Raw genomic sequence first — 16,454 nt, forward strand, 5'->3', positions numbered from 1 at the left:
TATCATATGTTTGAATGTCATTTTTTTAATTATTGAGACTTGATCTTTAAGAATTTTACACCCCATTTTTTCAGTTTATACTTCATCTATTTAGCAAGGGCAATTGTTTGGATGAAATACAGTCTTTTTTTTTCCTTTCAGTACCATGAGGTTAATAAAGGAGAGATGATGAAATGAATTCCCTTTTAATATAGTTCAGTGCAATTGGCAATGTATTTGTTGCCAGACTCTTGATTGCATGTAAATTGCTGGAAAATTAACACTTGAAATTGGTTCTATTTCATTTATGATGCCTTTTTCTAACCACATTAAATATGCTTCATAAATCCAAGTTGTTATTGTTGTTACTATATTTAAATACAGTGGCTTGTAACTATCACCTATAGCTTGTTTCATAACATTTGTAATTTAGTATATCGAAACACAATATGGAATTCCTAGCATTTTCATTATTAGTTCCATTTAAATTATTGCTTTGTGAAAAGGGCCATACAAGTGTTATGTGCGAAATGTTAACATCTTGCTATATAACAGCAACGTGCTATCTGACATGCTTGAAAGATTGTTTGACTTTATTGCATTAAATTACGTACGTTATTTTTTGGGAAATATAAGTAACTTGAATTTGGTGCTTACTGTTTTTTGTTTTGCGACAGCAAGGGACAATGCTGATAAACCTTCTCAAAGTTTACAATTGTCTTCATTTTCCCTTTCTCCAACACAGCCAGGTGTACTTGGATATTTTGAGTTCAACACCTCACCACAGCCTCCCGGTTATTTGACGTTCTACATCTCTGCATTGCATGCATTAAAAAGAGGTACAGCTTTTCTTTAACCTTTTCAAAACAAAAACTATACTTTTGGCACACACTGTTTAACATAACTTTGTTTAATATCCGATGAATAACTATTAATTAGTTATAATAAAGTTAGAATGTTAAGGTACAGGAAACCATTTAACTCTCTTACCTTGAATTTACCTGTCCTTTTTCTTCTCCCCATCATTAAACTTTTTAACATATCTATCCATATCTTTTTTATGGATTTATTGTGCATGTTCAAATAAAAGTTTTTATATTTTGAAAACTGTAAAACATAACCATTTCCTCATCCAGTATTTTGTAGAGAATCCTAGAAGGTTAATCTAATAATAACTTTGAGCATGTGTAGCAGATTTCCTGGTAACATTAGCACAAGTCATATCAAGATTCTGGGAATAAATTTACCATGAACTTGAAATCACTAATTTCAGATTTTGGTGGCATTTTTTGTGGACATCAGTAAATTTTGTTGTACTGCTGTTGGAGATACAATTTCAAAGAAAGATGGCTTCTGATTTTCTTTGGGTTTTAAATCTCTGCACAGTATTTAATAAAAATCTATTAGCTGCTCAACAATTCATTTGAATGTCACAGGATGCATTTCTCCAAATTCTGATATTGACACTATGATTGGTAAGTGTAATTTATGGGGATTGCTGATATTCTATAAAATTAATGAGAACTAGTGGTACACTCTTATTTCATGAAGTGTTTTAATCCTGCAATGGTTGAGATCTGCTGAAAGTGAAACATCTCTTGGTTTCAGATCATCAAGGAACAATTCGTTTTGGTGTGATTACAAGCACGCAGGTGGCTAAAGAAATATCTGTAACCGATCCTGGAACAATTTATATGCATAGACATTTCAACTCTTCCTTAGTAAGTTATTTATCAGTCAGTTTCCAATTAGTTGCTCTAATTACTGCATAATGTATGGCTTTTGACTTTAGAGTCAGAGTCATAGAACACTACAACACAGAAACAGGACCTTTGGCCCAGATGGTCTGTGCTGAACTATTAAACTGCCCAGTGACATCTACCTGCACCTGAACCATACCCTCCATACCCCTCCCATTCATGTACCTATCCAAAATTTCTCTTAAATGTTGGAAATGAATCTGTATCCACCACTTTGTCTGGCAGCTCATTCCGCACTTTTTCCACCCTGAGTGAAGAGATTCCCTTAAATGTTTCAACTGTCGTCCCTAATCTGTGACCACTAGTTTTAGTCTCACTGAACCTCAACGGAAAAAGTCTGCTGCATTTACCCTGTATATACCCCTCATAATTTTGTATACCTCTTATCAAATCTCCTGTCTTCTACACTCTAGGGAATAAAGTCCTAACCTATTCAGTCTTTCTTTGTAACTCGGGTCCTTCAGTCCTGACAACATCCTTATAAATCTTACTGATCTCTTTCTTGTAGGTAGGTGACCAAACTGCATGCAGTACTTCAAATTGAGCCTCACCAACATCTTGTACAACTTCAAAATAACATCCCAACTCCTGTATTCAGTACTTTGATTTCTGAAGGCCAATGTGCCAAATGCTTTCTTTATGACCCTACCAACCTGTGATGTAACTTACAAGGAATTGTGGACCTGAATTCCAAGATCCCTCTGTTCTCTATTGCACTTCTCAGTGACCTACTGCTGACCTGGTTTTCCCCCTCAAGTGCAACAGCTCACACCTATCTGCGTAAATTCCATCTGCTATTTTTCAGCCCGTTTTTTCCAGTTGATACCGATTCAGCCACAAACTTTAATAGCCTTCCTTGTTGTCCTCTTATGCCCCATTTTGGTGTCATCTGCAAATTTGTTGATCCAGTTTACCATACTATCATCCAAATTATTGATACAGATGACAAACAACAATGGACCCAGCACTGATCCCTGCGACGTTCCATGAGTCACAGTCTCCGATCGGAGTGCCAACCAATTGGCTTTTCCCATGAGGTCAATGTCAAATCCAATTTACTACCTCATCTTGAATGCCAAGTGACTGAACCATCTTGACCAGCCTTCCATGTGGAACCTTATCAAAGGCCTTGCTAACGTTCATGTAGACTACATCCACTGCCTTACCTTCATCAACTTTCCTGGTAATGTTCTTAGAGAAACTCTTAAGGTTGGTTAGACACACACAAAGCCATGTTTACTATCTCTAATCAATATCTGTCTATCCAAATAATTCTATTTCCGGCCCCTTAGAATACCTTCCAGTAACTTTCCCACTACTAATTGCAGGCTCACCAACCTATAAATTCCTAGCTTATTCTTAGAGCCTTTCTTGAACAACGTTATATAACCTTCAGTAATAGGCACCTCACCAGCGGCTAAGGATATTCTAAATATTTCTGCTTGAGCCACTGTAATTTCTGCACTGGCCTCATACAGGGACTGAGGGAACACCTTGTCAGACTTGGAGATTTGTATGCCCTATTTTGCTTTGACGGAAAACACCTCCTCCTCTGTAATCTCTGTATGCTCCATAACCTCAGTGCAGCTTTGCTTCACATCTGTAGATTCTGTGTCCATCTCCCCACTAAATACTGCTGCCAAAAAATCAATTTAAGATCTTCCCCCATCTCTTTCGATTCCACGATCATGCTGAACTTCCACAGGACCAATTTTTGTCCCTTGTTATTCTTTTGCTCTTAATATATCTGTAAAAACTGTTAGGATTCTCCTTCTCCTTTTCTGCTAGGTCAACCTCATGCCTTCTTTTAGTCCTCCTGATTTCCTCAAGTGTTCTCTTGTATTTTTTATACTACTCAAGTACCTAATTTGCTCATTCCTACCTGTACCTGCTGTGCATAGTCTCAGCATCTCTCAAACCAAGGTTCCTTAAGCCTTTTATTCTGACTGGAACATACAAACTCTGTACTCTCAAAACGTAACTTTTGAAGTCCTCCCACTTATTAAATACACCTTTGCCAGAGAACAACCTGTCCCAATCCACACTTGCCAGATCCTTTATGGTGCCATCAGAATTTCTCCAATATAGAATCTCAACCCAGGGACCAGACTGATCCTTCTCCATAATTAACTGTGAAACTAATGGCATTATGATCACTGGATGCAAAGTGCTCCTCTACACAAACTTCTGTCACTTGCCCTGTCTCCTTCCCTAACAGAAGATCTAGTATCACACTCGCTCTCTAGTTGGGACTTCTATGTACTGATTAAGGAAACTTTCCTGAATACATTTGACAACCTCCATCTCATCCAGCCTTTTACAGTATGGGAGTCCCAGTCAATGTGTGGAAAGTTAAAATTACCTACTGTGGCGACCCACTTACTAGCACACTCGAACCGGCTCACAATTAGCCAGGTCCGCAACAAAGGGAAAAAGCCTGTGGGGGTTTGTGAGTACGTGTCTCTTGGACCATCCGCGCCTGGAGAGGGCGGGATGAGGGAGACTTTAAAGCAAGGCTGTGAAGTTCGAATAAAACATTCTTTGATTGCAGTTTACCGACTCCGTGTCGTTATTTTAGCGCTGCGTGTAGCACACCGCTACACTACTATCTCAAATTTGTTTCTTGCAACAGTCTGCAATCTCTCTACAAATTTGTTCCTTTAATTCCAGCAGACTGTTGGTGGTCTATAATGTAATTCCATTAATGTAGTCATCCTTTCTTATTCTTCAGTTCCATTCCTATAGCCTCAGTTGACAAGCTCTCCAGTCTGTTTATAAATATAGGTTTCTGTGTTGTGAAACGTTTCAATAGTAGTGCAACATCAGTGCTAGTAATTGAAGATTGGTTCTTGTGAACATTTAAGAATAGTTAAGTTAGATGATTTGAGGATAAAGCAATTAAGGAAAATGGAAGCTGAAATGCTTTTGAGTCATATAGTATGTTTAAGGGTAGGTGGAAAATAATATTTCCTAAAGTGTCTATGCTCATAGCATAAGATGACACTGAAATATGTAACTATTCATGAGGGTCAAAAATGATTGTTGGATGATTGGTTCCTATTGATGGTCTTGTGAACTAATCCTGCTTTGAGCTGACTTTGGAAATGAGAATAAGTTGGATCAGGATCTGATGGTGATCTGGAGGACCTAAAGGATGAGCGAAAACAGATGAGACAATTTTTTTTTAAACTCTGTTAAGACCTGTATCATCTTGAAATGTTTGTTTTTCTAATTCAGGTCTTTCCTCATGAGATCCTAAACTTCACCGCAGTGAATGTCTACAGCTGGGCTTATGAGAATAGAGAGACCTTTATACACTGGTTGCGACCACATGGAAGCAAAAGTCTGCTCCTGAATAATGAGCTCAAGAAAGGGCCGGCTTTACTATTGTTTTTCCCCTTCAGCCCATTAGCTGAAAAACAGCCACTGATGGAGGAGGTGAGACGTTAATTCATGTGAATAAGTATACGTAGGAATCACAGGATGCTTTCTTTATTCTCAAATTTGCTGTGTATGCAAGATGTTTTAATATGAAGGATTTTGCTGAACAGACTTTTGAATAAATAGCAGAAGGAAATGATTCGGTTAAAACAATCTGCATAATCTGCAAAAACAGAAATTACTTCTCCATGTCATTTGTGTCTGCGTGCTTTTTATTAAAGAAAATCTTTGTAAGAGCGGACTCTTTAGCAAGTTAATTCTTAATGGGACTTGCTATGAGGTTTTCTCGGTTTTTAATTTAAAGCATTTCCAAATATTTGAAGCAGGTATGTTGCAAGGTATTAAAAATCTTTTCTCAATCCTTAATACTGTTAAGGATTTTATTTTGCTTCTTGATTTTTAATGCAAATTATCATTTATGTATGACACAGCATGAGAGGTAAACTATTTCCTCACAAGAGATACCGAAATTCGTTAATGCTAGTACAAGCAAATTTCGTAAACTCCTTGTATACTCTTCAAAGTGAGTGTTGAGCAGTAGATTTTTCTGGTTGCTCATACTGTACGTATTATTACAATTATTGCAAGTTTCACCACACATTCTAGCGAGGGCTACCCACAGTGTTTGACAAAACAACATAGAACACAACAAGCAACAAAACAATCCTCCCTTCCAACCACACACACTGATAGTCCTCCAACAGGCCTTTAGTCTCAAGTGCTTCAATTCCAAATTGACCTTTGGCTTCTGATCTTCAATATCGACCAGCTGGAGTAGGTTAAAAGTTTAGCTTGACATCATGGGCCAAAAGGCCTGTACTGTGCTGTATTCTATGTTCAGTTTTGCACAACTAAATGCATGTACACTCCCTGTACATTTGTCTTGACTTTGAAGTGGGGGGGGGGGATGTTTCAGTCATTAGTGTAATACTTTATCATTTTGTAAACGGAGTAAGATTAATAAATTAAGACTAGGTGTGTGTGTGTTTGAATGCAATGATATAAATCTATTGCGAAGTATCCAAACACATTTAATGCAGGATCACTGCAGCCAGTAGAAAAACTTTTCAACATTATTTATCCAGGATAGAGTTTGAACATCAGTCTGCAGTTAAAGAATATTGCCTGTTCTATATTAACACCCTTATTCTAAAAACTGAACTTTTAAAGACTTATTGTAGTGCCTGTAGCCTCTCTTGTGTTGCCATTCGACACAGTAAGTAATGACGAGAATCAATTAAATATTTTAATAGAAAACTAACAGCAAGATCTGGTATAAGAATAAGGGGTAGGCTATTTAGAACGGAGTTCAGGAAAAACTTCTTCACCCAGAGAGTTGTGGATCTATGGAATGCTCTGCCTCAGAAGGCAGTGGAGACCAATTCTCTGGATGCTTTAAAGAAAGAGTTAGATAGAGCTCTTAAAGATAGCGGAGTCGAGGGATATGGGGAGAAGGCAGGAACGGGGTACTGATTGTGGATGATCAGCCATGATCACATTGAATGGCGGTGCTGGCTCAAAGGGCCGAATGGCCTACTCCTGCACCTATTGTCTACAAGTATATTAAATATTAGATCACATGATACAGTTCTTGAAGATAATCATGGATATTTCTTGGCTTCCTTTTTTTAAAAAGTCATTGTAAACAGCTGCCAGTTAAGATTTATATGGTAGAACATAGAACAGTACAGCACAGGAACAGACCCTTTGGCCCACAATGCTGTGCCGAATCAATTAAGTGGCTAACTAATCTCTTCAGTATAGAGAATGCACATATCCTACCTTTGTTGCTCACATTCATGTGCCTATCTAAATGTCTTTCAAAAGTCTCTAATGTTTCTGCCTCTAGCACCAGCCCAGGTAGTGTACCTAGGCACCCACCATTTTCTGTGGGGGGTGGGGGGAACTTGCCCTGTACTTCCCCTTTGAAATTGCCCCTTCTCACCTTAAATGCATGGTATTTGACATTGCAACCCTGGGAAAAGGATACTGTCTGCTCTATCTATGCTTCTCATAATCTTTTAAATCTTTATCAGATCTCCTCTCAGCATCTGGCGCTCCAGAGAAAACAACCCAAGTTCATCCAACCTCTCGTTATAGCACATGACCTCTAATCCAGGCAGGTAAACCTCTTCTGCACTCTCTCCAAAGCCCCAACATCCTATCATGGGACACCAGAACTGTGTACAACCCTCCAAATGTGGCCCAGCTGGAGTTTTACAAAACTGCAGCATTACCTCCTGACTTGAACTCAATGCTTCAACTAACAAAGGCAAGCATGTCATATGCCATCTTAACCACCCTATCAACCTGTGTAGCCACTTTCAGGGAGCTATGAACTTGGACCCTATGATCCCTCTCCTCATCAGCCCTGTTAAGGGTCTTGCCCTTAGCAGTGTACTGTCTCTTTACATTTGACCTACAAAGGGGCACAACTCACATTTGGCCAGGTTAACTTCTAACTGTGGTTTCTTTGTATATATCTGCAGATGATTTTTATTCCATTCACTGTATCCTTTGCCTGTCTTCTATGCTACCCACAACACTACCGATCTTTGTATCATCCGCAAACTTACTAGCCCACCCATGTACATTTTCATTCAGGTCATTTATATACATCACAAGCAGCAGGGGTCCCAGCCTGAGGTTCAGCTCACATCTTTTGACAAGCCTTTACCTCCTCTCTGTATGTCAACTCATCATTGTTGCTAATGAGGTCAACCACTGTATGTAGTATCATCAGCAGACTTAATGTAGTTTCAGCTGAATCTGGCCTTGCCGTCATGAGTCAGCAGTGGACTGAGCACACAACCCTGGGAGGAGGAGGCACCAGTGCTCGGTATGATGGAGCTTGAGATGTTGCTGCTAACTCAGACTGACTGGGCTCTTTCCATCAAGAAGTCCAAGATCGATTTACAGAGTGGTGTTGAGACCCAACTAGGACAGTTTACCCATTAGCTTCTGCGGGCCGATTGCGTTAAATGCCAAGCTGAAGTCGATAAACAACATCCTGACACAGGAAGCATCGTTTTCTAGGTGGGACAGGACGGGGTGAAGGGCTGAAGCTATGGTATCATCAGCGGAACATTTAAAGTGGTAGGCTAACTGGAAAAGGTCCAATGTAGCTGGAAGGTGGGATCTTATACAATTTTTTACCAGCAGATCAAAGCACTTCGTGATTGTTAAAGTCGTTGCCACTGGGCAGTAATCATTTAGGCCAAGTACCATGCTCTCTTGGCACCAAAATGATGGTGATTGGCTTGAAGCCTGCAGGTATAGTGGACTATTTTAGAGCAATATTAAAAATGTCCATTGAGGCTCTGTCCCTCAGCACCTGATCAGGTGTGTTGTCCGACCTGTGTTGTTCTCATCACCTTGGGGACAGTTTAATTTCCGTGCAATACAGTTGCATGGACACAGGCTCTTTGGCTCAATTCATCCATACGGAACAAGGTGCCTATCTGAGCTGGTCCCATTTTCCTCCACACAGACAGCAGAGCAGAGGTCAGAATTTAATCTAGGTTGCTGGAGGACGAGGCAGCAGCTCATTATTTGTGCCTCATTATTTGTGGCACCTAGATCCTTGGAATTTATACTGACTTTGCTTCCCTGGTTGCTGTAGACCTCCATGACTGCATCCATGTGATAAATAGGCATAGTTCACAATGCTCATTGTATATAGACAATAACAATTTATTGATTTGGGCCTGTGGTTTCCAGTAGGTAGGGACATCAGATTTGGTTTCCATTTGATTTTCCGGAAAACCATACATTTTCATAAAGCAGATATCTCCATCTACCTGTTGAGTATTTAAAATGACAGAGGTACAGAGCCTGTATGAAATATTTCTGCTGCTGTTTTACTTGAGAACAGCCAATAAGACTGTTGATTGTGGCGATATTTGCTATTTCAGATCCTGCACTTTTTGCTAAACCTTTGGGAAATAGCTTAAATTATTCCTCTGAAATTGCAAGCATACTAATCTGTAGCACCACAGTCTGTAGAAATTATGATTAAGTAGTTCTTCTGGCTGAAGTAAAAAAAACTTAATCAAGGAAACGGAGGCTGGGATGTTGTGTAAATATTTGCCTGTTCAAAAATTTTGGGGTTTGAAAATTTGTGTTTTTTTTTTACTATATACCAACTCTGTTCTATATTACCTGGCTTTCAGGAGGTGAACAAATCACTTATTCCTACAGAAATGTTCAAACTATGTTTGGAACATGGAATTGATGACTTAATAGACACAAGAAAATTCTGGGGTAATTCAGTAAGTCAGACAGAATCTGTGGAAGGAGATAAACAGCTGAAGTTCTGGCTGAAGCCTCCTTTCTTTCCAGTCCTGATAATGGATCTTGGCCCAAAGTATTGATTGTTTATACCCCTCCATATTGCTGCCTGAGTTGCTGTGTCCCACCAGCATTTTGTGGGTGTTGCTCAAGATTTCCAGCATCTGCAGTATAGTATCTCTTGGTAACTGAAAAGGTTAGGTGGTTTGGAATTGAGTGGTGCCTTTGCAGTGCTATGTATTAATGGGTAATGTTTAGTGACAACACTTTTCTGGTTATTACATTGAAATTTATCTGATTTTATTTCTCAGATAACAGAAGTTATACTTCAGTATCGCAACTGTAATGCTAGCAAGACCATTCAACGTATACTGCAATACTTGGAAAAGACTGAGCAGGCAGATCAGGAAGTTCATTCGACAGAGTCTTTCTTCCGGACTAGAAAACCTTGTTGTAACACAGTAGTGCCTTCCCATTGGCATTCTGTAGCTCAGACCCTCAACATATGTGAGCTCTGTATTAATCAGACTTTTGGAATTCAGCCAAGTGTGGTCCACATTGCAGAATGCAATTTCATAGAGATGGAAGCAGCTCTGGATTCATTCTACCTCAGAGAGCAGACATTTTTCCAATTGCAGTCAAGGATTGTAGAATGCAGCAATTTCTTGAGCTATTATAGCCCATTCAGTTATTACACTGCTTGCTGCAGGACATTCAGCAGTCCAATTACATCTGAACATATTGATGCCCTTGTCTCTTCAGAACTGTTTTCCAGTGCAGAGCACAGCCAGGGAATGATTTCACATAATTTTCCTCACATTGAGGGTAGAGCAATTGGTCTTTTTGATTTGCATCATACTCACATTGCAGGACTGAGTTGTAATACTAATAAAACTCTAAACTTTTACTTACTGGATTCAAACTTGCACTGGAGATTTGCAACTAGATTAGGAGCCAATGAATCTGCACAAGTGCAAGAATTTGCTACCATTGTTGATCTATGGGATGAAGTTCATTATGTCTTCGACCAAAAACAAGTCCTTAATAAGTCTTCGATTGGTAGGTACTTATGAAAACAATTTTCAATGCAGCTGAAATTTCACTGTATTTTCTGAAATAATTTGTTTACTATTAGTGTATACATACTGTAGTTTCCATTTTTAGTCAGTTTACCATTGTTTTCCCCCCCCCCCCCCACCCCACCTATCCCCATTCAAGAAAGGTCACCTTAACTCTGCAATGATGTGAAAATCAAATCTGGGTAATAGACGTCCTGAAACCCTGAAATGAGCATGGATTTAATTTTCCAAATTTATTGCTGATTTATTTCCTTTACAATATTTAAATTTTGACTTGTTGTATCTCTAACTTTAAAATCTAAGTACAACAAAGTTGTGCTCCATAATATTATGTATACTTGCATTGTCCTAACCTGCCAAGGGTGGTGCTAGAGGCAGACGCATTAGTTTGCATTTTAAGAAACTCTTAAATAAGCCTGTGATCGATAGAAAAATGAAGGGCAATGCAGGAAGGAAAGGTTAAACTGATCTTAGGGTAGCTTAAAAAGACAACACATCATGGGCTGAAGGTCCTGTACTGTGCTGTATCTGTACTAAATCTTTTTGTTGAGCAAATTAGTTATTTTTGCTAGAGCTGCATGCTTAGCCCTAGAATTAAAAATCTGCAAAAAAAAAATAAATAAATATCATTTATCTAGTGTATTTATGCAACTGTGTTGCAGTGCATCTAATTTTGGGTTTGCAAGGGGCTTTATGGATGTACTGATGACGATATTTATTCTTGTATTTATGGTATTTTACTTGTTTAGTTTACCATAGATCCATCTCAGTAAAGCTCTTTCAATTTATGAACAGTATATTTCTTGCACAATGTTTCGATCTTGCTACAGCATGTTCTCTTGATGAGGATGCTTTCTTTTCAGCAGTCTAAATTAGGATGCAAGTAATGTTCTTAGACAGAAAATCTTCAAATTTTCTCCAAACAAGCAATTTAGCTTTACTCCTCAAGGCTACAATGATGTGGAAGAGGTGAATTGCCTCCTAAAAATTATCAGTGTCAAGTAAGTTTGATTAATTGGGAAGTTAGTTGGGAAGTCTGATAATTGCAGATTTTAGTCCACTCACAGCAGATTTGAGTGGAACGTCTTTTATTTTTCCTTTACCAGCAGCAGGCCAACTCAAAATAACTGTTTTGTAACAATTGCATTGAAATAATGCACTTTCTTTGTGTTTTCATTTCTTGGGATCTGGGTATTGCTTGCAGATATTTGTTTCTGTTTTTATGTCACAGTTCCAACATCTGCAATACTTTATTTTAGATTGGAATTTAATTTTGTTGCACAGTATTAGTCGCTTCATGGAGCTATTATAGTTCCGGTGGCCCAAGTTCATTCCACTGCTGTCTTTAAGAAGTTTTTACATTCTTCCCCTGACTGCGGGTTTCCTCTGGGTGCTCCAAAAATGTACGGATTAGTAGGTTAATTGGTCACATGGGTGTATTGTGGCAGTGTGGGGTAGAGGGGCCTGTTACAATGCTGTATCCGGGCAGTATCTCTAAATTTTTTAAATGGATTAATCATTTGTTTTGTCTATTATTTCTAAGCTTAGCAAATTGCAAGATATCATAGAAACATAGAAAACCTACATTACGATACAGGCCCTTCAGCCCACAATGCTATGCCGAACATGTACTTACTTTAGAAATTACCTAGGGTTACCCACAGCACTCTATTTTTCTAAGCTCCATCTACCTATACAGGAGTCTCTTAAAAGACCCTATCATATGCGCCTCTACCACTACCACTGCCACTGGCAGACCGTTCCACGCATTCATCACTCACTGCGTGTGTTTTTAAAAAGAAAACCAAACACATACCCCTGTCATCTCCTCTGTACCTACTTCCAAGCGCCTTAAAACTGTGCCCTCTCGTGTTAACCATTTCAGCCCTGGGAAAAGGCCTGTGACTATCCACACGATCAATGCCTCTCATCATCTTGTACAACTCCTTCAGGTCACCTCTCATCCTCCGTCGCTCCAAGGAGAAAAGGCCGAGTTCAGGCAACCTATCCTCATAAGGCATGCTCCCCAATCCAGGCAACATCCTTGTAAATCTCCTCTGCCGCCTTTCTATGACTTCAACATCCTTCCTGTAGTGAGGTGACCAGAACTGAGCACAGTGCTCCAAGTGGGGTCTGACCAGGGTCCTATAAAACTGCAACATTACCTCTCGGATCCTGAACTCAATCCCATGGTTGATGAAGGCCAATGCACCATATGCTTTCTTAACCACAGAGTTAACCTGTGCAGCAATGTTGAGTGTCCTATGGACTCAGACCCCAAGATCCCTCTGATCCTCCACACTGCCAAGAGTCTTAGAATTAATACTATAATCTGCCATCATACTTGACCTACCAAAATGAACCACTTCACACTTATTTGAGTTGAACTCCAATTACCACTTCTCAGCCCAGTTTTGCGTCCTATCGATGTCCCGCTGGAACCTCTGACAGCCCTCCACACTATCCACAACACCCCCCACCTTTGTGTCATCAGCATATTTACTAACCCATCCCTCCATTTCCTCATCCAGGTCATTTATAACAATCATGAAGCGAAGGGGTCCCAGAACAGATCCCTGAGACACACCAGTGGTCACCAACCTCCATGCAGAATATGACCTGTCTACAACCACCCTTTACCTTCTGTGGGCAAGCCAATTCTAGATCCACAAAGCAAGGTCCCCTTGGATCGTATGCCTCCTTACTTTCTCAATAAGCTTTGCATGGGGTACCTTATCAAATGCCTTGCTGAAATCCATATACACTGCATCTACTGTTCTACCTCCATCAATGTGTTTAGTCACATCCTCAAAAAAATTCAATTCGACTCGTAAGGCATGACTTTCCTTTGACAAAGCCATGCTGACTATTCCTAATCATATTATGTCTCTCCAAATGTTCATAAATCCTGCCTCTTGGGATCTTTTCCATCAACTTACCAACCACTGAAGTAAGACTCACCGGTCTATAATTTCCTGGGCTATCTCTATTTCCTTTCTTGAATAAGGGAACAACATCTGCAAACCTCGAATGCTCCAGAACCTCTCCTGTCCCCATTGATGATGCAAAGATCATCACCAGTGGCTCAGCAATCACCTCCCTCGCCTCCCACAGTAGCCTGGCATACATCTAGTCAGGTCCCAGAGACTTATCCAACTTGATGCTTCCCAAGAGTTCCAGCACATCCTCTTTCTTAATGTCTATATGCTCAAGCTTTTCAATACGCTGTAAGTCATCCCTATAATCACCAAGATCCTATTCCGTAGTGAATACTGAAGCAAAGTCTTCATTAAGTACCTTTATCTCCTCCAGTTCCATACACACTTTTCCACTGTCACACTTGATTGGTCCTATTCTTTCATGTCCTATCCTCTTGCTCTTCACATACTTGTAGAATGCCTTGGGGTTTTCCTTAATCCTATTCACCAAGGCCTTCTCATGGCCCCTTCTGGCTCTCCTAATTTCATTCTTTAGCTCCTTCCTGCTAGCCTTATCTTCTAGATATCTATCATTACCTAGTTTTTTTGAAGCTTTCGTAAGCTTTTCTTCTTGAGTAGATTTTCAACAGCCTTTGTACACCATGGTTCTTGTACCCTACCATCCTTTTCCCTGTCTCATTGGAATGTACCTATGCAGATCACCATTCAAATATCCCTTGAACGTTTGCCATATTTCTGCTGTACATTTGCCTGAGAACATCTGCTCCCAATTTATGCTTCCAAGTTCCTGCCTGATAGCTTCATATTTCCTCTTTCTCCAATTAAATGCTTTCCTAACTTGTCTGTTCCTATCCCTCTCCAATGCTATGGTAAAGGAGATAGAATTGTGATCACTATCTCCAAAATGCTCTCCCACTGAGAGACCTGACCAGGTTCATTTCCGAATACCAGATCAACTACAGCCTTTCCTCTTGTAGGCTTATTCACATATTCTGTCAGGAAACCTTCCTAAACACCTAATAAGCTCCACCCCATCTAAACCCCTTGTCAGGCCAATGGAATTCTACAAATCAAAATACGGCAGATGCTGGAAATCTGAAATAAAAACATTACTAGTGCTGGTAATTAGGTTGAAGAACGTGAGATAGTTTTTTTTATCACAACTGATGGTATTAAAAATTTGTGTTAATAACATGCAGTCAGAAATATTCAATTTTTACTTGAATACCATTTTTGTGTTGCAGAAAGCATTATAAAAAATTACAGCAGGGCATACAGTCCATTACATCGGCATCTTATTGCTGGAACCAAATCTAAAGCTCAGGAAGAATATTTAATAGCTGAAGTAACAACTGAGACATTCGACAATATTGTACTGGATGTCGAAAAGGTGAACCTCTTATTTCTGTCATTACTTATCTAAACATTGATGTTTATGGCGAAAACCATTTGTCTTGTTAAAAATGCCATTGTATTTTCCAATTACTGTGATGTAAAGTTTAAATTATTATGCATTTCCTTCAAGCATTTCCTATTTTCTTGTAAAATAATGCAAATAGCTAGTTTGTTATCCTGGTGCAAGGCTCTCAGCCCTGTTCGTTTTCCTCCATAGATGCTGCCTGACCTGCTGCGGTCCTTCAGTTTTGTGTGTGTGTGTGTTGCAATGGAATTCACATTTGGTTTTGTACAACCAACTACTTTCCTTAGTGGTCCAAGCTCAAACAAACTTGGCTGAAGCAGAGTACAATATTGTAAAAGTTGAAGGAAACCTTGCATTTTGACAAAGCCCATCAACTGAAGTATTCTTGTAGCTCCTTTTAAAATGATATTTCCTCCTTTAGAAGATGGAACAACAGCTATTGCCAAACTTCTGTTTATTTCTTGATGCATACATTAAGCTTAGTGCTTTGTTGTGGGAGTAGCCAAGGCTTTGGAGTCCAGTTTACATTCTGCTTAAAGTCTGCACATTGAGAAGTTTGAAAGATGATGTACTTCCTAGTGTCATTCCCAATTATATAAAATATATAAAAATAGCTAGCTCTTGGATATCTCTATCTCTGCACAAACTAGTGAGTCAGAGTGATCACCACAGCCTAATGGGAGCATGAACCCCAGCTTTCTTTTTCCTATTCAAGTGCTTCCATTTCAAGTAGGCCTTCTTGATTTTACAATTTCCTACCTTAAAAGTTCCAAAAAGTGTTGACAAACATTTTTGTATCCTAGCTGATCTTGCTTGCACATAGCTGCTGTTGTGGCTAGTGGTTTCAAGAAACTGTCATCACGTTTGAGCTTCATGCCTTAAGCAATTTTGTTAGTGCAGTCACTGCAACCTCTAATCTCCTGGGCGGTTGTTAAAAGGCAGCTGTGAAACAGCCTTGGTAAAATTTGCAAACATTTCTTGAAGACTGATGCAGGATTTCTCATTTGGTAGTCAAGAGATGTGTGTTTGCCTTAAGTAATTGCCTTCACATGTGAGATAAATAAGAACAAAAATAAGATGTTAATAATATCAAATGCTTTATCGTCAATTCATGGAATGACGGTTATTGATCGCAATTTATCTTGCTTGCCTTTGGAAATTGGTATTGGGATTGTACTCTAGAATTAATAACGTGCAGTAGTTTTCAGTATATTGGGTAAATAAGCAACATTTGTGTAGATGTTCTACAAGTTGATGTGGAACTTCTCAGTATTTTAAACAATTCAACTTCCAGATCCACTAAATATCTTGTTGATTTATGAATGTGTAGTAATGCTTCTAAGATTTAGTATTTTTTATTTGCAGGACAGTTCTCCTTTAAGATAAAAGATTTATTATTGTCACATGTTAGGGTGGTATGGTTAGCATGCTTTACAGTACAGGCGACCCTGTGGGAGATAGCACGTTTCTCCCTATGACCGTGTGGGTTTACTCCAGATGTTCTGGTTTCCTCCCGCAGTCCAAAGACTTGCTGGTTGGTAGGTTA

General features: G+C 39.3%; 1 protein-coding gene across 2 annotated transcripts in view; it reads left to right on the forward strand.

Moving 5' to 3' along the window:
- The window catches only part of txndc11 (thioredoxin domain containing 11), a 76,281-nt gene that overhangs the window by 38,349 nt on the left and 21,478 nt on the right, over window positions 1-16,454 (forward strand). For both annotated transcript variants that reach the window (XM_073060315.1, XM_073060316.1), the window contains exons 5-9: window positions 725-818; window positions 1,588-1,700; window positions 4,977-5,177; window positions 9,782-10,529; window positions 14,733-14,878. In XM_073060315.1, the coding sequence (XP_072916416.1) occupies window positions 725-818; window positions 1,588-1,700; window positions 4,977-5,177; window positions 9,782-10,529; window positions 14,733-14,878 (1,302 nt within the window). The remainder of the gene's footprint in view (window positions 1-724; window positions 819-1,587; window positions 1,701-4,976; window positions 5,178-9,781; window positions 10,530-14,732; window positions 14,879-16,454) is intronic.

This window comes from Hemitrygon akajei, chromosome 11 (genome assembly GCF_048418815.1).
Source record: "Hemitrygon akajei chromosome 11, sHemAka1.3, whole genome shotgun sequence".
In the NCBI taxonomy this organism is placed as follows: domain Eukaryota; kingdom Metazoa; phylum Chordata; class Chondrichthyes; order Myliobatiformes; family Dasyatidae; genus Hemitrygon; species Hemitrygon akajei.